This window comes from Larus michahellis, chromosome 9 (assembly GCF_964199755.1).
Source record: "Larus michahellis chromosome 9, bLarMic1.1, whole genome shotgun sequence".
In the NCBI taxonomy this organism is placed as follows: Eukaryota; Metazoa; Chordata; class Aves; order Charadriiformes; family Laridae; genus Larus; species Larus michahellis.
This window is the reverse complement of record NC_133904.1, coordinates 9874724-9899915: the sequence shown is the minus strand read 5'-3', so window position 1 is coordinate 9899915 and position 25192 is coordinate 9874724. Positions and strand designations below refer to the sequence as shown.

The 25192-nt window shown below is 45.8% G+C and overlaps 1 protein-coding gene across 4 annotated transcripts in view; it reads right to left on the bottom strand.

Annotated features, from left to right (window-relative positions):
• Nucleotides 1-6780: 6780 nt before the first annotated feature.
• Nucleotides 6781-25192, bottom strand: part of ARNT2 (aryl hydrocarbon receptor nuclear translocator 2) — a 108119-nt gene continuing 89707 nt past the window's right edge. For all 4 annotated transcript variants that reach the window (XM_074599864.1, XM_074599866.1, XM_074599865.1 and 1 more), the window contains 5 exons: nucleotides 23089-23188; nucleotides 20246-20384; nucleotides 17937-18102; nucleotides 13763-13899; nucleotides 6781-11194 (listed from right to left, as the gene is read on the bottom strand). In XM_074599864.1, the coding sequence (XP_074455965.1) occupies nucleotides 11096-11194; nucleotides 13763-13899; nucleotides 17937-18102; nucleotides 20246-20384; nucleotides 23089-23188 (641 nt within the window). In that variant the 3' untranslated portion in view covers nucleotides 6781-11095. The remainder of the gene's footprint in view (nucleotides 11195-13762; nucleotides 13900-17936; nucleotides 18103-20245; nucleotides 20385-23088; nucleotides 23189-25192) is intronic.

Below are 25192 nucleotides of genomic sequence, written 5' to 3'. Positions count from 1 at the left end.
TTTCCTCGCAGCAAAGGAACAGGAGCCGTCTTGGTAAAACCACCACAGCTTTGCAGAGCCTCAGCCAAGTGAGAAGGTGAACGAGCAGCAGCGCTAGCTTTTAGCCCAGGAATATTAACGATTAAAAAGCATCAATTTCCAAAAAGCTGACGTACATAACAAATATTACACCTGAACAGGAGCTTGCATGGCAGTGGGGCTGGAAGTACCATGAAATGACTGGCACTAATTCTAGCTCAGACAGTTAAAAATCAAATAAAACCTAAACTAATATTGAACCAGGGCCTGTACTGTGGCACCATGTGAAATTACAGCCTGCTGCCTTAGATTCCTTCAATTCAGGATACTTTTGCCATAGCATTGGGATTACCGAGTAGACTTCGCATTTGACGTAGAAACTGCACACACACCAATCAATCCATGGTGCTTCTGGGTGATGATGATGGAAATAATCCTACAGGGAAGTATTTTAGCTGGTAGCTAAATTGTGATCTTACCCATTAAATATCCTCGTTGTTTACTTCTCCCACTGTTGTTCCGTCTGGTAACTGCCGTGTTTGTGTTTCCTTCTGCTGTTAATAAGGGTTTTATTTGATGGAATATTGGAGATAATCCAGCAAAAAAAAGTTCCAAACCAGGCAATAACTATTTTGTTGCTTCACTCTGGTTCCTTTCTTCCCTCTCCCGGTTTCTCAGGGCCTGTAATAAAAAAAGGAAAAGTTGCTTGCAAAACTGAGGGCCTGGCCTTGCTGATGGGCTGCCTCTCTGGGGCTTTGTCAGCAGCTTGAGGGGATTTTTGTCAACAACTTGAGTCATTTTAGAGAGCTGGTCTGCTTGTTGTAAAACAAATTTCTGCAGAGGAGATGGGTGTGGGAACAGCTAGGCAGCATGGCATCCGACGGGCAGCGTGGTGGGAAGCACTTTCTCAGGGCTTCTGGGCACGGGGAAAGGATTTGTCAAGGCGTGAAGGAGACGGGGCTGGGGGTGGCCACAGCCCGAGGAAGTCTTGTGGCTGCGTATCTTCCGTCCTGCGGCTGCTCTAACTTGCTGAAGACTGGTTACAAGTCTCTGGACTTGTTAACTGACTCAGGGTCAGTGGCCACATAAGGGTCTTGGTGCCTTCTCCGACTCTGTGGTTGTGCTGAGGGACTGAGCTGGCCCCACCGAATCCCAGCACCACCGGAGGTACAGGACCCATGGACCCACCTCTTCCACCTCCTTAGGAAGCATGGCTCTCCTCAGCTTGACACCCGATCAACCAAGGCTCTGTTCAGCCAAGGATGGAGACAGCAGGACCCCTCGGCAGCCTGTTCCCACTCTGCACAAGCTCTCTGAGTGAAGAAGTCTTTCCAAATGTCCAAACTGAACCTCCTGAGCCACAGCTGCGACCTGCGGTTCAGGAATCAGACCACCTTCTCCACTACTGCCGAGGCAACAGAGCATTTAGTGCACGTTCTCTTCATGAGAAACAACTGAAAGAAACAGCCTTTTTTTTTTTTCCCTCCTCCTTTTTCAGAGAGAGATTGTTCTCTTCTGGATGGCAGACTTTAACAGCAAAGAAATTTGAGCCTTCAGGGTAACTTTAACCCAATTTTAGAACCTCCTGGAAGTCAGAGTTATTAATGGACTTGTTGCTGGAAGCTCAGCTCCAGTGTTTTAAATGGCTGTGAAACACACTCCTGATGGGAGAACGAACATGAAAACAAGAGGAAAAACAGGAATCTATTTTCTGATATTCCCACCTCAGAAATAAAGCTCTCTTTTCAATGCTGAAGTCTTGGTTGGTTTTGAAACAGTCTTGTAAAATTGCCTTGACACCATAATAACATCGGCACAAAAATCCACTCACCCACCCTTTCCTAACGCAGCGGTAGAAGGGAAAAATTGGGGATTTTATGAACCTGTCAAAGGAAATCTGTTGCCTGAGCTCGGGGTGGGTGTACAGTCTGCGACAAAGTGTCACGCATGTCTACAGCGAGCCATAAATACCAAATATTACCGTTTACTGAATTAGGGCTTTTGTCTCTTAGTAGCCTTATTTATATAATTGACACTTGCGTCAGTGGGTTTGCTCCAGTATTTCATTGCCAGACGATACATCCAGGTCAGCCTTGGCAGGTTAGTGCAGAACCCCGCTCCCTCAGCAGGACCTGAAAATTTAGGTCAATTTGCGCAACTTTGATGAATCTTTAGAACTAAAATGATTAAAGCGACAACTTCCACTGACTCCCCACTGAGGTCTCTGACTTTAAGTCATGGAGGTCACATAAAATACGTTAAGAATCTAAATAAACTCCTTTAGGTTAAGCATCTCTGTGCAGTGTGGACATCAATATGGCTTAAAGGAAGTGCACAACACTTTATAGCCTCTCAATAATTAAAAATTTTCGTAGGAATGTCACAAAAAAAAGATATGTGCCTATCTTTTTTTTTTCTCAACCCCACCAAATGCATTTTTTAAAAAGACAATGGAAAAAGCAAGCACTTCATGTTAACAAGGTATCAGTTCTGCAAACGCTTCATAAAGCTGTTAACTGTCTAGTTTCAGGGTTGCATAGAATAAAATCATGACATTTTTCAGTGAAAGGGTTTGATATTTCTCCACGGCATACCAGGACAGATGCAAACATTGGGTGTTTGAGCTCCGTGGGTACAATGACAAAGGCCCCTTCCTACGTCACGGAATAAATCATCAGGCAAGAACTTCTCCTGACTGCACAAGACAACCACGATGACACATGTGCTTGGTATTAAAGGAAGAGGCCGTGATTACTTGATGCTGTGTAAAATCAATGTCCAAACCCCGATTGTTCTTTTACTATAGCATAATTTGTTCCGTTTTGAAGAGCCCTGCTCTGGGGGGTTGAGCAGTCGCATACTGGTGAGCACTGGGGGGCAGAGGGAGGTGCAGGAGGGACTGTGACTCCACCTCTGTAAGCTGGTGGCAAAGGGACACTGCAAGGGGGGACAGGAGCTGTTTTTTCTAACTACTTTTTTTTTTTTATGAAGAAGGGATGCTCCGTGCATACTCCTGCTTCCCCCAGCAGCCCGTGCCTGGGCAAGCAGACTGCTTAGAACCATAGAATGTTTTGGGTTGGAAGGGACCTTTAAAGGTCATCCAGTCCAACCCCCCTGCAGTGAACAGGGACATCTTCAACTAGATCAGGTTGCTCAGAGCCTCATCCAGCCTGGCCTTGAATGTCTCCAGGGATGGGGCCTCCACCACCTCTCTGGGCAACCTGGGCCAGTGTCTCACCACCCTCATTGTAAAGAAGAACTTCTTAGACTGCATCTTCCCCTGCATCTTCCCCTCATATCCACAGACCGGCCCAGATTACCTCAGGCAAGCCTGAATTTTCAGAGAGAGTACTCTGCACTCTCTTGGTGGCTGGAGAAGGTGGCAGCAGGTAACGATGTGACACACCCATCAAGAGTTCCTTTAAAAAAAAAAAATAAAATCAATTTAAGTCTTCAGTCACCGTCATTGTACAGTGTTGCCTCCTGATGTCTTTTGCTCAGAATTACGTGAGCCAGAAACACAGTTGTGACATTTGATCGAGTGAGTGTGATTTAGGAAGGAATCCCACGGCATTTACATCGCCGTGAGTCATGTTTTGGTATCCCTCGTCCTGGGCCTTCACACGTTGAAATTGCCTGAGACGAGGGAAACCAAGGGAGAGCTGCTTTTGAGATAAATCCCACAGTCCACATTCCTTCGTTAAGTGGAAAGTATTACGGACCAGTCTTCGCCTCCCGCTATGTGCACTAAGAGAAGACAGCGTGGGTTGTGTGTCCATGTGCCAGGGCAGCATTTTCTCCTGTGTGTTTATTTAGCAACGTGGAGGTCTCAAAACTACAAAGCAAGCAGCAACTTAGGCCTTCAGAATCTTTGCTCCTCAGTGACAAGGGGTCTGTCTGGCTGGTAGTTCCAGCGTTAAGTGGAAAATAACTATACTGGTGTTGTATTTTGCAGAGGGAAGCTGCTTCAGGGCCACACACAGAACTGCCATGGGCTGCAAGGGAAGGGTCATTGGCCACCGCAACCAGGGACGGGCAGCCCGGGGGCTCTGTGAGCCACCCAAAACGCATTTGGGACGACAGGCTGCACCGAAGTAGCTCAACCTTGCACTGCTTCTATGCTTCAAGTCCTCTTGTTTTTAAAAAAAACACATCGAGCATTTAAAACCTGACCTTCTTAGCTAAGAAGAGGAACTTGCTATTTTACAAGAGGCCGCGGCGCGGGAAAGCGTTGGGTGGTTCAGCCTCCCTAGCAGGATGCGTGCGCCGGGCAGGTTTCCGAGCTGTGGCTGGGGCTTTTCTGCTGTCCCTCAGAGTTGTGCCTGCGTATTTGCAATCCCAGCAATGTGTGCACAGCTGTTACATTTTATTTTTTTTTTTTGCCTGCAAGAGCCACGGTAATTGCACTTAAGCACTGCTGCATCTTCCACGCGTGAGCCTTGGGTTGACGTTTTTTTCAATTGGGTCCCAAATGGCACATTTTGTATGTTAGTATTTAGTGCCAGTCTATAATTAGAAGATAATTTTTTCCAGGGCTAATGAAAAGATGCCCTAGCAACCTCTGGATCCGATCCCACATCCATTAAAACAGTTCAAGCGATTCCATTTCATTTTATGTGGGACAGACCAAGAAGTTTGAAGAAAGATGCTGCCAAGTATTTCCAATCAGGAATATGCTGAAACTTGGTGAAAAAGGATGGAAGAATTCATCCTGTATCTGTCCCTGTTACATCCAACTTGGAGAGAAACTGGGAAAATTAAATGAGTAATACTTCCTGAACTATGATGGTATATTGATGGAAATGTGGCTAAGACTTACCTCCCATGGAAAAATTAAGAAAAATATGTTTCTATCATCATAACGAAGACTTGAGCTGTTGCTGTTAGTCATTAGTGCCAGTTTATGGAGCCAAAGATGGTAAGTGTAGGGATACAGTGAACGTTGACTGCATTTCTTCCCGGTGCGCCAGCCTCTGTGTGTGGATTTCTACCATGGTGTCCTGCCACGCCGAGCTGCAGCGACTATTTGCCACCAAACGTTTGGCTCCATTTCACATGCAGTATCTCCAAACCCAGATTCCACACCACAATTAACAGCTCCCAGCACTTCCACACCCAGTTGTCACCCTGGTGCCCAGGAGTACACTTGAGTTAACCCACGAGAGCGCAGATTAACGACAATCCATCTATAAGGAGTACCAGGAGGGATCCTAAAACAGCCCAACCACACCATTCTCTGCTCAGTGTCAGTGCACCACCCGTTCCGTGCGTGCCTTTCTGCTTGGATGATGTTCTTCAAAAGCAGCTAAGAGCCTATTAAAATGCACCAAACAGCTGCCATGATGAAGATAGGCTGCATTTCCAAACGGGGTGGTGAGGCGCTGGAACGGGCTGCCCAGGGAGGTTGTCCATGCCCCATCCCTGGAGGTGTTCAAGGCCAGGCTGGATGGGGCTTGGCGCAGCCTGGTCTAGTGGGAGGTGTCCCTGCCCAGGGCAGGGGGGTTGGAACTGTATGATCTTTAAGGTCCCTTCCAACCCGAACCATTCTGTGATATCCATTCATCACAGATTTTCACAAGCACATAGGGAAGTGCCGTAAGAACATCACTTTGGTGAAAACCTGATTTTCACAGCAAAACGGCATGAATGGGACATTTTTACCGACCAAGCTCCCTCTTTGGGATGAGCACTGAGTGAGCAGAGCCTGACGGGCTGGTGGCTGTGTCTGATTAAGCACATCCCAGCGCCCTCCTTTGAACAGTGGATTCCCCGTCGGGTCCCAGCGGAGCCCGTCTGCTCTCCACAGGCAGAAATGGAGTACAAGCTGTGAAAACCACCTCCCCCGTACCAGGAAAGCAGGCCCGAGAGCACAGCCTCTGCGGCTCCTGCCGCGGTCCAGTCATCGGCTTTTTGCATCTATTAGCAAGGTAAATCCCTATCAAGCCGAAAAAGAAATACAGTGTTAAAACAATGAAGAACCACCGCGAAGGGCAAATGCACTTTACGTGAGAAAGTCTGAAAAGGTCCCCAGAATGCTTGGGGGAAGGATACAAATGTTTTTTAACTTTGAACAATGAGATGAAAAGGTGGACAAAGAAACCACTGTGTTACCACCCCAGGGAGTGAATAAAAATTGCCACAGAGTATGAATTAATTCTAAATCACTTGTGCTCTAATGAAACCCTCTACAAAACAGATACCAATTCAAACACCTCAGCGCCAGCAGCAGAACAGGGCTGCTGGTTAATGTTTTTCTGGAAGTTCTTTTCCAAGTTGAAATCCCAAGCCATCATTCCTCTCCCGCTCCCTCGGACAGCTTTTATACAAGACAGATAAAAGAAGAACTTCCCGCCCACGACTACACAGCACAGGAGGAGATGTCAAAGACAAAGATCAATGCCTAACCTTCCAATTTTTGTCACGAATCTTGTAATCCAGGGTTATTTCCTACTTGACAATTCCCAACAGCGTATCGTCTTTATTTACAAAAAGCCAGGAATTAACAACAGCTCATGACATTTTTATTTTAATGAAATTTAAAAAGGCAGTTATTAGTTATACATACACACAACTGATTCTGTACTTGTTAGTCATAAATATAGAACATTCAGAAGTACAAAATACACTTTATCCACAGCACAATTTCACATCAATATGAAGAGTTTAAACAGATAAGTAACCAAGTGCCTAACAATGACAGAAGCCCATTTTTGGAGTTGTTTTTTCTTTTCTTTTTTCTTTTTTTTTTTTTTTTTTTTTTTTAAAGACCATTAATCTACACAGTGCCCACAGTCATCAGTTCGGTGAAATGCACTCTGGTTTGGAGCAGGAAAAGACTGACCTTTTAAAGACAATTAGATGCCATCACCTTTTCCTCGCTCCACTAACAGAAACAAAACAAAGCCCACATTCTCCTCTTCTCACAGCTAACAACTGTGAAAAATGGGACTCTGGCAAAAAAATCACCTGAAGCCAAACTTGAGCACTGCCAGGAAAAGTGAAAATATCTGAACTAGAAATTAGTCCACTCGATACCTTGCAAACAAAGAGCAACAGCAGTATGACACCGATAAGGCATTAATGACAAAATGGCTGTAGTATTCTCGAGAAAAGAGTACACCTATGTATAAAAATATATGTCATAGCAATTGGGTAATTCCAACACTATTTAACACTGTGCCAAAAGTAATTAAGAGTTAAAAAGGCAGCACTGCAAGAAGTATTTACAGTTTCATACTGTACTTCAAAAGAAAAAAAAAAGGCAACAAAGCTACAAATGGAACTATATCTGGTTAAAGCATCACCGTAGGTACTGCCAGTAGCACTTGTAACAAGTAATGTGATGGAGTCCCTCTCGCTAAACAGGATTGCTTGCCTGAATAAATGAATGGAAATACTTCAGTACCCAAAATCTTCTCAGTCTACCTGTCTGCTCATTGAAACAACTCGCCCAGACCATTACTATTTGCAGTTTCTTGCTCCATCGGTTTAAAACCCAAAAGGTCCAGTTTCAAGAAACCCTGTGTTTGCAACACAGTTTGTTCAGAAATCACAGCTTTATTTCCAGCTCAAAAAACCACAAAAGAAACGAGGAATCCACCACCTGTGAAATTCTGGAAACCGGCAGCCAAAGCGCCAGCAAAGCCACACCAACGGCACGTAATAAAAACGTTAGCATTCCAAACGCGCTTTATAACTTCGTCTCTAGAATAAGTTAAGTTGCTTTAGTAACGAAACACGTGACAAAAAGGGTACAGCACGGCCAACGCGACGCAGCTTTTTTGGCCACAAGAGCCAGGACGAGGCCATATGGGAGGAAGATGCCCCTGGCACGGCAGCAGCGGGCAGTGAGGGCAGCGCGGGATGCCCAGCGGCGGCGGCAAACGCGGAACCGGCTCGTTTGCTCGGTCAGAAGCACAAAGTTGCCAAACTTTAAGCTTATGAAGTTCTCCCTCCTCGCTGGCTCGGAAAGGGCAAACCTGACACCTCCCACACGGCCGGGGGAAAGCGCCGGGACAGCCGGGAACGGGAGGGGAGGTAAGGAAGGGTGGAAACAGCAAGAAGAAAGCACTGCCTCGGGATGGCGGAACAGAAACAAGGGACCATAATGGCTCACAGGGGAAAAAACCCGAACCTGGCGCTATCCGGACTGCCCCTTAACAGAGTAGCCATCCCCCTTCCCGACCGGAAAGGCAGGAGTGGTCTACAAGGTGAGAGGCAGCCCACGCTCCGATGCCTTAGGCATATTGGCTTCAAAAATATAATACTGTATTTAAAAAACAACCACAACAAAAAGAGAGATGTGCTTGAAATTCTGCTAACAGTGCACTTCTCACTGCACAATCGAATTCTGCACACAAGAAGCCTTCTGCAGTAGCATAAAAACCATGGCGCGCTGAGGGACTTATCATCGCTGATGTTAGGAGAAAGAAAATTACTTTAAAAAGCTTATTTTTAGATTGAATTCAGGAACAAAGTAATTATAAATACACTTAGAGCAGTTTGTTGGGCAAAATACAACAGAAGAACGGCATTTCTTCAATTCCTTTTTCACTTTACAGAGAAACATTATTTTTTTAAATTTTAGAAGAACTGACATTTGTCATGTCAAGCGTCTTCTCTGCAGAGATACAAACTGCTCCTGTACTGCTCCCTCCCTCGCGATTACCCCCTTTCAAGAGCACGCCCTCGCTCCAGCCGCCGCAGCATCCAGGGGCCTTTTACAGGCATCAATGAATTTCCTTCTGGGACAGCAGAGCTTTGCTTAACTAATCCAATGAGCGGTCATTCATCCGAGCAGCGAGAGCGGAACGGGAGAAGGCTCCAAGAGAATGAACATCCATGTATTTAAAAGAACGGCGCATCAGGCTTGCTCACCTAAGAAGGTATTTTCCCCGATCTCTGGGAGAGAAGAGATACGAGGGTTTTTTGTTTGTCCTCAGTGTGATTTTTGGTGAGGCAAGTACAGACCAGGAGGTCTGAGGCCTCTCCAGGACGGCATCTAGCGAGACAAAAAAATTTCAGAAAAAAACCGCAATTCCTAGCCGCACTTGCAGGTAGGGTAAGAGACTGGTCCCAGATTTATCGAGAAAAACAGTAGGAAGGACTCTTCCTGGATATTGACAGCTACGTGCTGTTCTCGGAGCAGCACAGTCAGATGGGAACACCACCCTATGGCTGACAGTGAAAGCTGCGTCCCCGGGTCGCGTTCGCTGCAGCCCAGCCGCCTGCACTGCTTGTGGGCGTGAGACCTGGGTGGCCAGAACAGGCTGCAGGACGGGGACCTGTCTGCTTTTTGAGATGTTATCCTGACAGGATGGACTGCAGCGATGTGCATAGTGCATCCCATCGGAGGCGCCCCAGAATCCAAGAGGAGCTACGAGAAGGCAGACCTCAGTGCTGCGAGGCCTAAGAAGTGCTGCGGATATTGTCCTGGAGGGGGGCTGTGCCCTGGGGTTGCTGTTTCAAGGTCAGTGATGGCCCCTGAATACGCGAAGGCGGAGGGAATCTGCCCCCTTCCTCCTCCCCAAAGGCTGGCTACCACTGGCCAACCTCAATGGTGATGAACAACCTGCATGCGGGAACTGTGGGCTCCTTGTCCTTCGGGAGCGATTCCTTCTCCTCCCATCCCAGAAGAAACAATCTGGAGAAAAATGCTGACCTTACAACCCAACCTCTGCAACTCGTCATGCATATGAAATACTGAACAAAAAAAAACTTCCTACCACATTTCTGATGAAGACACGTGGTAGGTGACTTGGCCAAGAGGAAGGCGATTAACTTACCTCTGCGGAAAAGCATATAGCATTCGGAATAGTCAAGAGTCCTCAACATATTTGGTAAGCTAAAAATGCCATATTTAACAGAATAGGGTTAACAGGGTCTAACAGAAGCGACTGCTTGGGAATCCAAGCAAAAATTCAAGTTATCACTGTGTACGCAGTGGACAATAGTCCAATTGATATCTATTACCAACTCACTCTAAAAAAATTATACACTACAAAACCATCTCACTGCTTGCAGCAAATGAGCTTGAATGATTTCCTAGGAATAGGCCACCACCTTGCACTGTTAAAATGTGAGGTTTCACAGTATAAAAAAGTACTTCACAGAAAGGAAATGCCGCTAATATAGAAAATGCAGTCTTGATGTGTTTACAGTCATTTTTTACGAGGCAATATTTTTGGGAAAGCAAGAACAATAGAAATTAAAGCAGCCAGTGAGAAATGTATAGAGTTATAGGCCTCAATTCAGTGCAAAACCAGACTAATAGCTTATGTAAGTAAATGTTTGTTCTGAATAGAGAACCACCTGAATTAAAAGTAAGAACACCTATGTGAAGTGATGGAGACTCCCACAATATCTAAATCCTCCACATGTATCGTCAACCTTTTCAGTACACTCAGAATGGACCCTTTGTAAAGGCAAAAGAAACCAGTACAGGAAATCACTTCGTACAGCACAAGATATACATAAAGTACCAAAATGTACACACATTCAAGTTTAAGTTAGAAAAGGCAGAACTGAACCTTCTGGTGAGAGAGGCCTACATTATGTTGCTTAATCTCACATTTAAAGTGACCTAAAAACTACAAGAACCAAAGAAAACAGAATATTGTGTCTGCTTCCAGAAACTCAAGCTTAAAGCAAGGCATCGAAATCGAGCGGTAGGCACTGTGACAAGACATTACCTTACCTTTTCTCTGTTAGTCTTTGTTACTTCGTTATCTATTTAAAAATTACCATTCAAAGGAAATAGTAGGTATCATTCACATTCAAATATTTAAGACTCAGAGATTATTTTTTTTTTTTAAATCAAGCAAAGTTTTTCATCTCTGAGGTAGATGACAATAAAATAAAATTAAACGGAGCTGTCAACGAACACTAGCAAGTGCTGGAGCTCCTCTGTCGGCACTGACGCACCCCAAGGAGGAGAGAGCAAGCCCTACACCACTATCTGAAACATGAGAAACGTGGCTTCTGGTTTTAGTAGCTTCTACAGAAACGCAACACAGAAAAAGCAGAGCCAAAATTACACTGAAATGGCCTCCGAGAACTTCCATTTCTGCTTCGCAAGCTACTCGGAAAATGGTGGAAACATGCCCAGGTCAGCAAAATCTTCAATGTTGTAATTGCCAGTACCCTGCGTCGGATCCCCCGGCATCGGCAGCATGTCCTGCACGATAAGGGGAAAAAAAAAAAATAAAAAATCAAAGTGAAGTGTCACTTGCTAACACGTTATCCAGACACAAACTGTTTCCTGTTCATCTTTTCAGCGTAAAACCAGAGAAGGCCAAAGGTTAGAGAAATAAGGTGAAAACCAGACCCGTGCAGGGGGCTGGGCTAAGGTTTATGTGCTGCTTATATATATAACCAGAAACTGCTGGAGCGTTTCTGAACGGGAGGTGGGACTTCAGCAGGGCGGAAGTTTTGCATTACCCTTCTCAACAAGGCACATTTGAGCTGCCCCGTACTCCTCCTAGGCTGAAAGAGCACCTCTTGGAACGGGTAGCTACGTATGGAGAGAAGCAAACTCTTTGGTTTCACTGCATGGGAAGTATTCGACACCCCCCGCGCTCCTGCACCCTACAGAAAGGAGCTCCTGCTGCAGGAGCATGGGTTTGGGGACGGTCTCACCTCCTCACCAGCACTAAGTGGACATATTATTGCTCTTCATCCTCTGAGGAACACTAAAGACTGGACATCCAGCCCAGCTAACCAGAGGCCCAAGGAGCTTTCAAGGCAGAGGGAGTAGCAGGAACTTCTCAGGAGAAATGGGATTTCATGGTAATTGCTCCCACGTGTCTCGAGCCGAGTGAGGTCCCTGCAGGAGGCTTCGAAAAATACTCAACCTTTCCTCTCAGCCGGAGACCGAAGCCACAGGGAAAAGATACCCCTTGCTGAGAAAACCAGAGTTTACGCTGGCTTTTCCTGTCAGGCCTTGCAATAATAAACTCTCACTGCGAAGCCAGGTTTTGCCAGGGACGGCTCGTTATCCTCACAACAAAACACCACCTAAAGATCTGCTCACAAGATCTGCTCGGTAATGGAATAACTACTGAGAGCTGCTGTGCACTGAGAAGTTACCCCGCAATAAAGACAGACTGAGGCGCGTCTGAGGGGTCTGTAGCATTCCTGCCCACGGTGGGGAAAGAGGCCGTGAACACGACTGGCAGTTTCTCAGCTGCCAGGGTCAGCCTTCACTTTCTGACCAAAACTTGCACTTATTTAATGTTTTCCCACATTCCTCCCCAGCCAAGGGGAAGCTGTAGCTGTCCCCACCTGTTTAAATTTCCATCTCTGAAGGTGTTTCTGCTGCCGGGGCCTCGGGGCAAGGTCACCTTGGGTACAGCCCCGGCAGGGAAGCTCCCCTCTCCAGTCTGCCTCCCTCCTGATAACCCACGCCTGGCTTCAGGCACAAACAGTCCAGGCAACTTCTTGGAGGCCTTTGAACTGAGCTCATCCACGTTTCTCGTCACATCCAGCTATTATCCTAATTCCCTCCAAATGCAGAGTCACCTCCAAGCGCTCTGCAGTGAGCCCAGTTCTCCCTTTCTCTTTCCCACACATTTCGTAAGACGTCTGCTGGGACACAGCACTTGTCTGGGACACAAGGAAGACGCTGCTCGGAGCCCCGTGTCTCTGCGGGCCATCGATCCACGCTGCCATCGGCCCCACTGGAATTCCCTTGAATATGCTTTTGGGTTGAAGTATGCGCAAAGCGATTAAACTTTGCTTACAGAAAGAGATGCAAGAGCTTAATCTTGCCTGGGCCACGGGGCACGCAGACAGGTCGTTATTCCAGATGTAGCGATGTTCTTTGTTCCTGTGTGAAGCAATGGTTCATTCACACAGGAATATTTTCAGGCTAACGTCTCTTCTGCCGCGCTCCTGTGAGCAAACGAGCACAAGCCTGGTCTTGCAGGTGAATTTACTTCTAAAAGATAATGAGGTGCTCCACTTCTATGCTTGGGGCTTCAACTGTCTCTTCTGCATTTATCTGCACTGTTTTGTTGCAAACTGTCTTCTTGATCTAACTTAAAAACAAGTTATACAAGGACAGAAACCTTATTAGTTAACTTACAAAGTCCCACTCCATCTGTAGTGAAGGCCTAAAATTGTACTTCCTATTACAAGATTAGAGTCATAGAATCATAGAATCTTCATGGTTGGAAAGGACCTTTGAGATCATCGAGTCCAACCATACACACACAACCCCCCCCCGCCCCCCCCAATCTCTGTCACTAGAGCATCTCATGTCACTAGAGCATCAGGTAGTTGAAGAGGATTGTTTACCAGCTCTCTGATATCTGACTGGGTTTAACCTTAAAAAATTATTGGCCACTCTTCCATGACAATTCTACGATACTATGCAGTATCCAAATCCTTTCCTGCTTGAATTCTCACAGAATTACACTGATGTCTAATTGGACTTGACTGGGATTTTAGAGGCGAGCACCAAGACGCTCTATTTGGGACTATTTCATGGTTTCCCTGCAAAATGCACCTAAGTACAGGGTGCAAAAAGAAGGGAAAAGAGCATTCTAAATCAGCAAAGATGCTGCTGTTCAGCAGAAAACAAAACCTTGTAGTTGTAGCTGATGCCAGAGCAAAGTTACGGCAGCTCACAGAAGGAGGGAACTACTCCAAGCCCTGCTGGCACCCTGGTCATGGAGGGCCACGGTTCTTCACCTCAGCAGTGAGAAGTTGTCAGAGGGATTTGGGCTGACTGAACTCTCCTCACCTGGAACACCTCGGTCTGACTGGGCTGTGGGTGCGAATGCTGGTCGCCGCTTTGCTGGTTGTGATGTTGGCTCTGCCACTGGGACCAGACTTCGGAAGGTCTCCCCTGGAACTGGCCGCTGCTCTGTCCACCTTCAGCTGGACGGGGGAGAAAGGGCACAAGTCAGAGAGCAGCTCCTTCAAAACGCCCACCTGCTTTTGAGGCTACATCCATCAACGCCTGTGTTTGCAAATGAGTCTTAGAGAGAAAGGAGAGAAACCTCATGAAATTCAACGCGGGCAAGTGTAGGGTGCTGCACCTTGCAGGGAATAACCCCCTGCACCAGTACAGGTTGGGGACTGACCTGCTGGAGAGCAGCTCTGTGGAAAGAGACCTGGGAGCCCTGGTGGACAACAGGATGACCATGAGCCAGCAATGTGCCCTTGTGGCCAAGAAGGCCAGTGGCATCCTGGGGGGCATCCAGAAGAGTGTGGCCAGCAGGTCGAGGGAGGTCATCCTCCCCCTCTGCTCTGCCTTGGTGAGGCCGCACCTGGAGCACTGTGTCCAGTTCTGGGCTCCCCGGTTCAAGAAGGACAGGGAACTGCTGGAGAGGGTGCAGCAGAGAGCTACCGAGACGATTAGGGAATGGGAACACCTCTCTTATGAAGAAAGGCTGAGGGACTTGGGTCTTTTTATTCTGTAAAAAAGACGACTGAGGGGGGACCGTGTCAAAGCTTATAAATACTTAAAGGGCGGGTGTCAGGAGGATGGGGCCAGGCTCTTTTCAGTGGTGCCCAGAGACAGGACAAGAGGTAACAGGCACAAACTTGACCATAGGAAGTTCTACCTAAACATGAGGAGGAACTTCTTTCCTTTGAGGGTGGCAGAGCCCTGGCACAGGCTGCCCAGAGAGGTGGTGGAGTCTCCGTCTCTGGAGACATTCAGAACCCCCCTGGACGCGTTCCTGTGTGACCTGCTCTGGGTGACCCTGCTCTGGCAGGGGGTTGGACTAGATGATCTCCAGAGGTCCCTTCCAAGCCCTGTGATTCTGTGAAAAGACCCCGAGTGACACCCAGCCCTTGCGGGGTGGAAGCCAAAGGGAGTTCCAACCCTGACCGCAGGGTGGGGGCCAACCCAGAGCAAAGCTCATCTCGGGACTGCACAGGCACGGCAGGCCAATTTCCTCACAGCAAAACACACAGGGACACCACAAGCCGGGCATTGGAAGACAATTTTCTTTCAAGCATCCCTCCACTACTTTTTAATCACTAATAAGGAATATTTGCCATGTCACTAAAAAACCAAACTGCATCATCTGAACACCCTTTCTCTTTAAAAGACTAATTCTTGCAGAGCAGTATGCAACTGCTTACCACCTTACCATATCACACCTTACCGTCTAAGAAGCACGCTTTCAGATTTTGTAAGCAGATGTAAAAACAGTAAGATCAACAAATGGCCTTGCTGTATTAAATGCAGACACTGCTGTATTAAATACAGAGTGCTGTTTGCTGGACTATCTTGTCCTCCAATATTACAGCTGAAAAATCATTTATTTAACATCCCAGCTTATAGCAAATTATTATCCGGTTTGGATGGTGATGGTTTCTTAAAAGTCTGAGAGCATTTAAATTTCACAGACCAATGCAAACAGCGAGGTTTTATGGTAAGTACACTTAAAATGATAATTGCAGGGCGACACATTTCTTCTGAATAGTTCAGAAAAAAAGCCCTACGATGCCACACACATTAATTTGGTCACCTATTACACAGACACTTTTCATGAGTACAGTCAGACGTCACACTTAAGCTGGACTCATTTCACCCTGTATTTCTACAGGCTGGCCCCAAATGTATAAAAGGTTTGGATAATTTTCCTTCAATTATTTACAACGTCTCCTTCTAAGAATTAGCATCTTAGAAAGCTTGCCACCAGGCTTATGCTTTCCCCCAAACATTTTCTCTTGTTTTTCTTTTTTTTTTTTTTTTTCCATATAGCTACTTCTACTATTTTTGCCTATTTTCCCCTCAGTTCAGAGCGCCAAGCTGGGTACAGCTGGTTCTTCCCAATTACCAGTGCCCTTTGCCAAGGGTGGCAAGTTTCCTGTGCCAAACTTCCACCCACGCGCTACGTCAGGTCTCTGACAACCAGACTCGATCGTGTCAAATCAGTCACTGCGTATAGCCATGGCTTCAGAAAACACAGAAACACGTGCTTGATCCAGTCCTTTTGGCTACCAGCTAAACCGTGCAAAACAGATAAAGCGAACATTTTACAGGAAAGTAAGGAGGCTGTGGTGATGTATTTCTATCACATCTGAAGTAGATAATTACAGCTCTTCCCTTACTGACGTTACCGCAGCCAGTAATTCAGCTGACTCAGAAACCCTGCAGCCATTTTATGGGCCAAAACAACATTCATCTAAGTCCCCCTTCAAAAGAAAGCCGTAAGTTGCTTATTTTTATTATTTTTATTCTCCGAACAATACATTGAAATTAACTCAGTGAGGCAAATGATGCTTCTTTTCAGCAAAACGGTTACTGCCCGCCGGAGGTTCAAGACGTTCGCCTCTGCGAAGGCTGCGTTATTAATAGCATCCAAACTGATGTAGGTCAGGAAATGTTTCTCATTAGGTGAAAGGGTTCTTGCCAAGTAGCTTAGGCCTGAAATGCAAGGCTGTCTCGTAAACAAACGTACAAAGCCTGGTGGGAAATGGAGGCATGAATAAGCTCTGTGGGAAGAGCTCCATTTCAATGCGCTTTTTCTAGGCAACGGGGCGCAGGTCCGCACGCCGTCAGGCTCAGCCGCCACAGCCTGCGCCAGTTTTATTCTCCAGGGATAAGAGAAAAATGACACACATCAGCACACGGCTACCTATGCTTTTTGGAATTGCTCATTGTCATCAGCCAGCAACATTCTTCACGGACTCCACGCGTGTTTAGCACTGATGGATTTGTAATTTTTTTTACTCTTGAATGAGTGAAGAAAACTCTGAGTGAAGAAAACTTACCGAGGGGTCACCCACTGAAAAGCCACTAAATTAGCGCGTAATCGTAAAAGAAAACCATTTCAAAACATGGCACCTCCTCTGATTAGGTTAGTAGCAGTGCGGGTACAAAAAAATCCTGCCTCCAGCCAAACTCCAACAAGCCATCTCTGGGCCAGAGGACACCAGCGCGCAGTCAGGGAAGTTGAAAAATGAAAAGAATGTAAATTTGTGCTATTTAAGTGTTCTCCTGAGAAGTGAAAAGAAATTGAACCTGCTGACCATAATTTGGGAGGGTGTGTACTAGTGATGTAAGGAACTTTTGAATCTTTCACGACATCATTTACTGAAGGGAAAAAAAAAAAAAAAAAAAAAAAAGGGCCTCATACCATAAAATGCCACAATATTCTGAAATGTGTTGGATGTGGAGGAGACGCAGCATGGAGGCAACAGGTGCCCTCAGTCAGCTCTGCTCAATGGGAGAAAGCAAAACCCTTTCATAGAATCGTAGAATGGTTTGGGTTGGAAGGGACCTTAAAGATCATCCAGTTCCAACCCCCTGCCCTGGGCAGGGACACCTCCCACCAGACCAGGCTGCTCAAAGCCCCGTCCAGCCTGGCCTTGAACACCTCCAGGGATGGGGCAGCCACAGCTTCTCTGGGCAACCTGTTCCAGTGTCTCACCACCCTCACAGGAAAGAATTTCTTCCTAATAACCAATCTAAATCTACCCTCCTTCAGTTTGAAACTGTTACCCCTGTGTCCTACCACTACACTCCCTGACAAAGAGTCCCTCCCCATCCTTCCTATGTCCCCCTTTAGGTACTGGAAGGCCGCTATAAGGTCTCCCTGGAGCCTTCTCTTCTCCAGGCTGAACAACCCCAACTCTCTCAGCCTGTCCTCACAGCAGAGGTGCTCCAGCCCTCTGATATCTTTGTGGCCCTCTGCTGGACCCGTTCCAGTAGGTCCCTGTCCTTCTTGTGCTGAGGGCTCCATGCAATACTCCAGGTGGGGTCTCACCAGAGCAGAGTAGAGGGGCAGAATCACCTCCCCCGACCTGCTGGCCACGCTTCTTTTGATGCAGCCCAGGATGTGCCTGGGCTTCCCAACTGACCCACCAAACAAACAGGTTGGAAGATTTTTAATGACGTTAATGCTGGAGAGTTTAATTTCTATGTGCGTTTCTGTGCTGCGTCATTTAAAACTTACCAAACCCTGCACTTCGGTTTGCTAAGCTGGAGTAGGCATTCCCACTCGGAGAAGAGGTGGCTGGGCTGGAAAGGGGGCTGTATGACGACGGATCGGCTGGGTAGGTGTGACTTGTTCCAATTCCGAAGGGAGACGACTGAGCCTTGCCAGACTGAGATGGAATTTGCTGAGGAATAAGGGATAAAACAAAGGAATGAGTTTATTGTTGAGGAAGAGCACAGCAGACTCACTTTTTAACAATGTAAAGCACAGGCTAAATAAACTCTGCAGATGCAAACAGGCACGTTATTCCTGTCTCAGCCATATTTCATCTCTGTTAAAGACAACTTATTGCTGCATAAAGAAGACAACAGACTATAAACCAACACTTGCAGCTCTCCTGCTCATTAACTCACGTGTACTCAGTATCAGAGCTATTTGGAAAAACATGATCCCCTTCACCTCTACTACAAGGATTAATCTCAAACCGAACGGGTATAAAGAGTTCCCCTTTATTTACCAGGTGTTTTGATTTTGCAGTGCCACAGTAAAATCACGGTTATCTGAACGTCTTGCAGAATAAATGCAGTTCTCAGAGGACCAGAGTCTCCAGCGCTTGGGGGTAAATGGTCAAAGTAGTTTCAAAGCTAATGAGCTGCCTTCTCTCCCTGCCTAACTAGTACAGGCAGCAATGCTATTTTGCCTTGAAAAAGGCTTGGGAGGGAGTGTGAACCACCAGCCCTGGGAGGAGGGAAGAAACAGTCTAACTTTGCTTTACCTGGGCAGCTGAGTTAATTCAAGGGAATTAAAAACCAACTTGCTGTCATTTTCATCTACATAATGGCTTTGTCAGAGGATCTCCAAGAATGTTACACAAACGATGAAACATTGCAAGACGGCTTTGAGACACGCACAACGTACTCTGAGAGTAAGGGAGGAGAAGTGTCTCATCCAAAGTCATGGGCTACAGCAACGTGTAATGCTACAGACACAATCTGCCTATAAATGATTTCCCGCGTTATGAACAAATCCGGCAGTTCCAAGAAAAACTCACTGCCTAATTCCACAAATAGAAATTAGAGGTGATTCCATCTCTGGATACTTCTAACAGCGTGCACTGTTATGGGCAATCAGAGCGCTCAAGTGAAGCTATTTGCTTGGGAAAATGCAGGGGAGCTGGGGGAGGCAAACAGATCCCAACAGGCATATAACACGATGAAGATGCTATTAAGTCTTCAGCTCAGTTCCAAGCTAAGAAATCGCACATTTCTAAAGCTTTCCACAATGATGGTGAGAACATGAGGTGTAACTTCTGCAAGGCTTAACTCTATTTTACTTTATTTACGATGGGTGAATGAATTCCAGTTTCCCCACACTCACATACAAGCTCTGTGGACTTGGACAGAATTTGGACAGTAAGAGGGATGAGTAATTTCTTTTTAGTCATTTTTAGCATCCTCCATATCGTTTAAAAAAAAAATAAAATGTTATGACTGGATTTCATTAAACAGGTGTGACAGAATAACCATGGCACGCTGAGGGCTGGGCAGGATTACTGTGATTAATGTGGAAACAATTCAGTTACTGCAAAATTATTTAGTGCCCGCCCCAACGTGCCATTCTAGCCTACTGAACAATGGGAAGTCAAGAATGATTAAGAGCAGTGTTAGTGATAGACCAAACATGATTATTTCATGTTATTTGTCTTTAACAGAGTTTCAGAAGAGCTTTTTTTGTTGTTACCCAGAACAAGAGAGGCGGTTTCTGGGCTGACATTGCCAAGCGCGGGGCATCTGATGGAGGGATGTGCTGTTTCTCCAGCACCTGATGCAGCGTGAGCTACACTGGGCAGTGCCCACGGCGGGGGGCAACAGGCTAAATACCCTCTGCTCTGAACTCGGCCTGGATTCGTATGCGCCCCTTCCCGGTTACACTGCTCACTTGCCGAGTGCAAGGCCTTGGTCCAAGAAAGATTCCATGTTAGGCTTAATACTAACGCCTAACAGCTGTCCTCTTTTATTTCATTCAGTGCGCATATAAAAGTAAGTGCAGGACCAAGACCTTCCACTGCGATTTATGTCAGTGTAGCGACTGCCACTATTATGAATGCTATAACAAACTAAACGCAGTTATGTGTAGGGCAGCTGTCTCCAATTGTTACAACCTGCCAAGGAACAGAATTGGGGGAACTGATTTCTCTCCAACCACAAATGATAACGACAAAGTGAGTTTAATCACGTTATAAATGGGGTTTTACTAATTCTTTTGTAAAAAGCACAGAGATTGCAAATCTTTAATGACCATGAAGACAAAACACTTTTACTCAATACCTGTCCTGGAAACGGGGGGCGATTTCCTGTCCAGGCAACCTGACCCTGATTCAGCTGGCGAGATATCTGTGTCAGGTTCTGGCCTGTCGATGAAGACGACTGGATGTCGTTCACGCCAGGCACGTGTACCACGGATGAGCTGAAGGAACAGAAACAGTGCCTCGTTTGTAGGATACATTCTCGATGCACAAACAGCATTCCAGATACGGAAATTTTCATAATCGCATTAAAACTAACTGTTCAATCTGTCTTCATAAAAAATGACTTAAATCCATCACAAAACTATGAAACATATTGGCATTCTAAAATGTCACTTCGAATAGACGCAGAGGGCAGAATTATTCTGAATTAAACTTCTATAATCTCTTTGAAAGGGCATGCAGGAATAAGATCAGTCTGGCACACGGTGCATTAACACTTAGCTCCATACTAGTTCAATAATTAATGCATTAAAAATACCCAACCTGCTTGCAGAGAGCATTCAAGCAGATTCTTAATTTTCAATTTGTGCTTAAAGTCAACATTCACAGAATCATAGAATGGTTCGGGTTGGAAAGGACCTTAAAGATCATCTAGTTCCAACCCCCAACGTTATTGAAGCATTGACTTAAATACCATCCTAAATGAAGATGTACAAAAAGACGATACTTATAAGTACTTCTTTCTTTGTTTCCTGCCTGGGAAATGAAGAAGTGTGTGTTATGTATTTAAAATGTGAGCTTTTAATTCCTATTTTCAACAAATGATGCTGAAGAAGAGCATGCAGTTATATACCCAGGCAAAAGAATAATCAAGACAGAAACTTAAACTAATGTAATAGCTTTGGAATTAAAAAAAAAAGAAAAAAAGAATTTCCAGAGGAGCTTGTTTATGTTAACTGTATCCTAATTCCTGAATTTCACTACAGAGGAATTTCCCAGAAATTCCTAATTATAAGGAAAATTTTATGAAGGACTGCTCCACTTGACCATTTTATTCTCATGGAAGTCTTGAACAACTGAATCTATATAACCACACATTGTGAATGTGCTTTGATATTTTTTTATATCTATAAATATATAGATATTATTTTACATGTCATACATAAATATATAAATGAATAGAAATGAAGACACAACACATAAAAATGCTTTTGTGCATCAATTGAAACAGCTGGCTCTTTTCTCCAATCCCTTCCCTATTGTCTATTTTCATAATCCTACAGAGAAAGAAGAGAGCAGACTGGGAAAAGAAGTAAACAAGGCTGAGCAGAGAGGAAGCAGGAATCTGAATCCTCCGAGAAGGCTGACAAAATCCCTCCCAGAGTGCTAAGCAAAACGTGGCAGGCATTTGAACACCGGAGTTGTTATTCTGTCTGTCTTAAGCTGCCTAAAAGCAAAGTGTGTGTTTAGAAATTCTTTGTAGAGTTTGCTTTTTTATTATTTTATTTTTATATTTTACTACCACAGAGTCTCCAAAGAAGGAAATGTGGACCAGAAAATCCATCTAAATCTGGCTGGAGTTGGAAGCACACAACAGCTTCTGGGGAGGGCCGGCCCGACTGCCAACACCTTCCCCGCTGGACTGGCAAGTCCCATCGTCTGAGGGGCCTGGACTGCATCTGGAATACAAACTGCGAAACCAGGAGTCTGCAAAATAGTGCCTCAAGGCTGCCCAAGCTCAGCCACCAAATGGATCAGCCCGGAGAGCATTCGGGGAGGGCAGTTCATCGCGGGTGGAAATGCTAGCAGATGTGTCATTGCTTGATGTAATAGAACAGCAGTAGGAAAAAAGCTATAGTTAAACCATCAGGAATTGACAAAGGAAACGAACAAAACACACGCCAAACCCCAAGACAGCAAGTCAACTATTCAGTAATATACAATATCCAATTAAGAGACATTTAAATTTACTGTCATTCCCCCCCAAATTATTCTTGGTTTTAATTTGACAAAACATATGCATGGGATTTTATTTCTCCCCACTGAGATTATTAGCAATTATAACTTTAAGAACACATCGGTTTAAATGAAATTATAGTTTGCAGATGTTTCCTAATTCCTGGAACTGACAGCCTCCGAATGGCTGTTCCTTCACTTTCACAACCTCGGTTGGTCTAAAACAGGAGAATGGAACTTCAGTATCACGGTCCCAGAATGGTGATATGAAGGGCATGTAGGTAAATACAATCACTGTTACCACGCTCTCAAAAAGTGACTGGAAATGCAGGCAAACTCTTAAACTTCATATTAGCCAAATGTGTGTTGCCAGCTGGTAGGCAACGACCTGAACTCCGAGTAACACAAAGATTCCTCAGGAAATGCTGGACCACCACCTTGTGTGTATTCAGAAGTTGTCTCAGAAAACCGTTCATGCCCACGTCCCAGCCGTCCCTGCGGACTATGGATGAAGCATCCCTCTGCTCCCTTTAATAAGGCGTCCGCACTGATGCTCTCCGAAGCAGCCATCAGAAGCACTGACAGCTGTAACTGCAAACCAAATCTTCGCACCTTCCTAGGCTGGATGAATGTTCCTCCGATCTCTGAGCCTGCCCCATCACCCCTCAGATTTGTTTCCCTTCATGATCTGTTGCTGCTTTTTAGCTTTGTCCAATTACATCATCACAGCAACCAGTATTTATTTAGCAGCCACTATTTTTAACAGAGATATCCAAATCTTCTCAGCTTGTAAGCCTAGTCCAAGTGCTGAGATGTCGCGTGGGAGTGGAGCGTATGCAAAGCAAAGTTCATTCACATAAAGAAAACCCTCGCACCTAAGGTCAGATTCGTTTCCACCAGATCAAAGGGGAACAGTCCCCCGCTCTCAGACAGAAAGTGATACGTTCAGGATCTGGACGACAGTACCTGAAAGTCTTTCCCGAATGTCCTGGCTGAAATGGGCTTCCCTGTGAGTAAAGCTGCTGGTTTCCTGCTGTGGATGCCGAGGCCATCATTTTTTTATCTGCTACAAAAGAAAAAGAAAATCGCAGATAGAGAAAAGTTTAGAGGATGAGAAAACTAAGGCAAAATTATTTAATGAGCATCGCAATGTATATATGCAGCAGGAATTTTCCTTTCCTTCTTGAAGATTTATGAAGAAGCCCCGTGGACACATTAAGAATGACGCAGAAGGGCTATATGACTATTGGGTATGAAACGAGAGGCACAGCTGGTCTGTGTCTACTTCAGCCCCTCTTCCCAGGATGCACCTCATTAATGCTATTGTTTGCATGGAACATAGGACTGGTACGTGCCCTCCAGCCGCGCAGCCCAGACCTTCTCTGTGCCCGCTGGAAGCTGCTCCCCACCACGCAGGCAGGAGGGGAAATGGGAGACAGAGAGCGGGGAGTGATGGGTGCATGAGTCCCAGCTACAGACTGGAAAGGGGAACAAAGGTTTTATGGAAGAAAGATGGGAGAATCTGCCCAGGGGAATGGAGGAATGCCACATGAAACAAGCCTAGTCTGAAGAAGGTCTGATGCACGTGCATCTCCATGGCCTGCCTGGGGGTGGCCTCAGGCAAGGGTGCATTTCTGCCTCCAGAAGAAGCCCTCCAGGAATGCTGTCAAAAAACCCCTGTGCATATCATTTGACAGCCCGCCTCCCTCCAGGACAGCCGGAGAGGAGTACCCGACTCTCCCAAGCAGCTTGGTGGCACGCCTGCAGATCTCGGGGCGACCACCTGCAAACCTGGGTCATCCTGCAGCCCCTACCTGCATGTCAGTCTCACAGGTGGATGGAGGCACTTTGCTTCTGAGCATCTGCAAGACTGACGTGCCTGAGCTGCGGCAGCGCAAAACACCGGTCTCTCACAGGTTCTGCTGTCCTATACGTGGCTTGAGGGAGCCATGAAATAGGAAGCAAGCATCCCAGCAGGGTGTAAGACAGACTAGCACAGTGAATAACACGCATACGGAGATGCCATTAACTTTTATAGTCCACTCTTAACGTGGCAACTGGAGATCAATCTCTAATTGAATGAAACAAGATTGGGTGAACAGCACCATTTGGTCCCTTAATTTAATTTTCTGGCACCAGATTATTCCAAAGCCCAGGGAAACCTCACTACTACTACTACTGTTCTTAAAATAATTTAAAGGTGTGCTCCACCACCATTTATTTACTTTCCCCATCTCCCCTTACTACCTCCAAGTGCAAAACACTACGCAAGTCGCTGATGGCTTTGCAATCATCTGTTGCTACGCACCTCTGACAGACCCAGAAATCAGGTCTGCCTCCTCATTTTCCCCTTGGCTCTTTTCAGATTCCCACTCATTTCACAAGATGGTCTCCTGGACACAAGGCTCACTCAACTCACAAGTAACAGAAGTATTTTTTAGTTTTCCCTAGCTTTTAGAGACCTTGTGAGTGTGGTTCGCCAAAGGCCTCCAACGCACACCAGCTCTCCTCTGTTACCTAAGTTCTCCTAACGTTCCTAACAAGAATCTAAGCTCGCTTTCCCAAAGGAAAAAAAAACCACCTCCAATAACCGTACAGGAGCCTCAGAGAAGGAGGGCACATGCTACCGATGCAAGCTGTCATTGCTTTTCCTCTGCAAAGTAGAAATCTGTAGAAATTCCTCACTGGCTACATATTGCCCAGCAGAGACACTGAGTCTGGGCTGCAAACCTACGCTCCCATACAAAAAAACAAGGAGAAATGAGGACGAGATCTAGAGAAGGTTTCATATGTAGCAGGAAGAATTGAGAATGTGTTGCGATATCTCTGAGAAGGACAGATGATTTTGCCTTTTTTTGCACGAGATGTCCTATTTTCTAAGGCCACCCTTTACAGGAATACCAAATTCTCAGGGTTGGAAGAGACTGAGCCAAAATCCTGCGGGTACTTCAGATATTTGAGAACAACTCACCAGCAAAATTGAGAGTGCCTTAAATGAACTGGAATTCCTCAAGTGGAGCGGAGTTGCCATGGCAGCTACCGAGGTCTGTGCCGCAGGATGAGGCCAAGA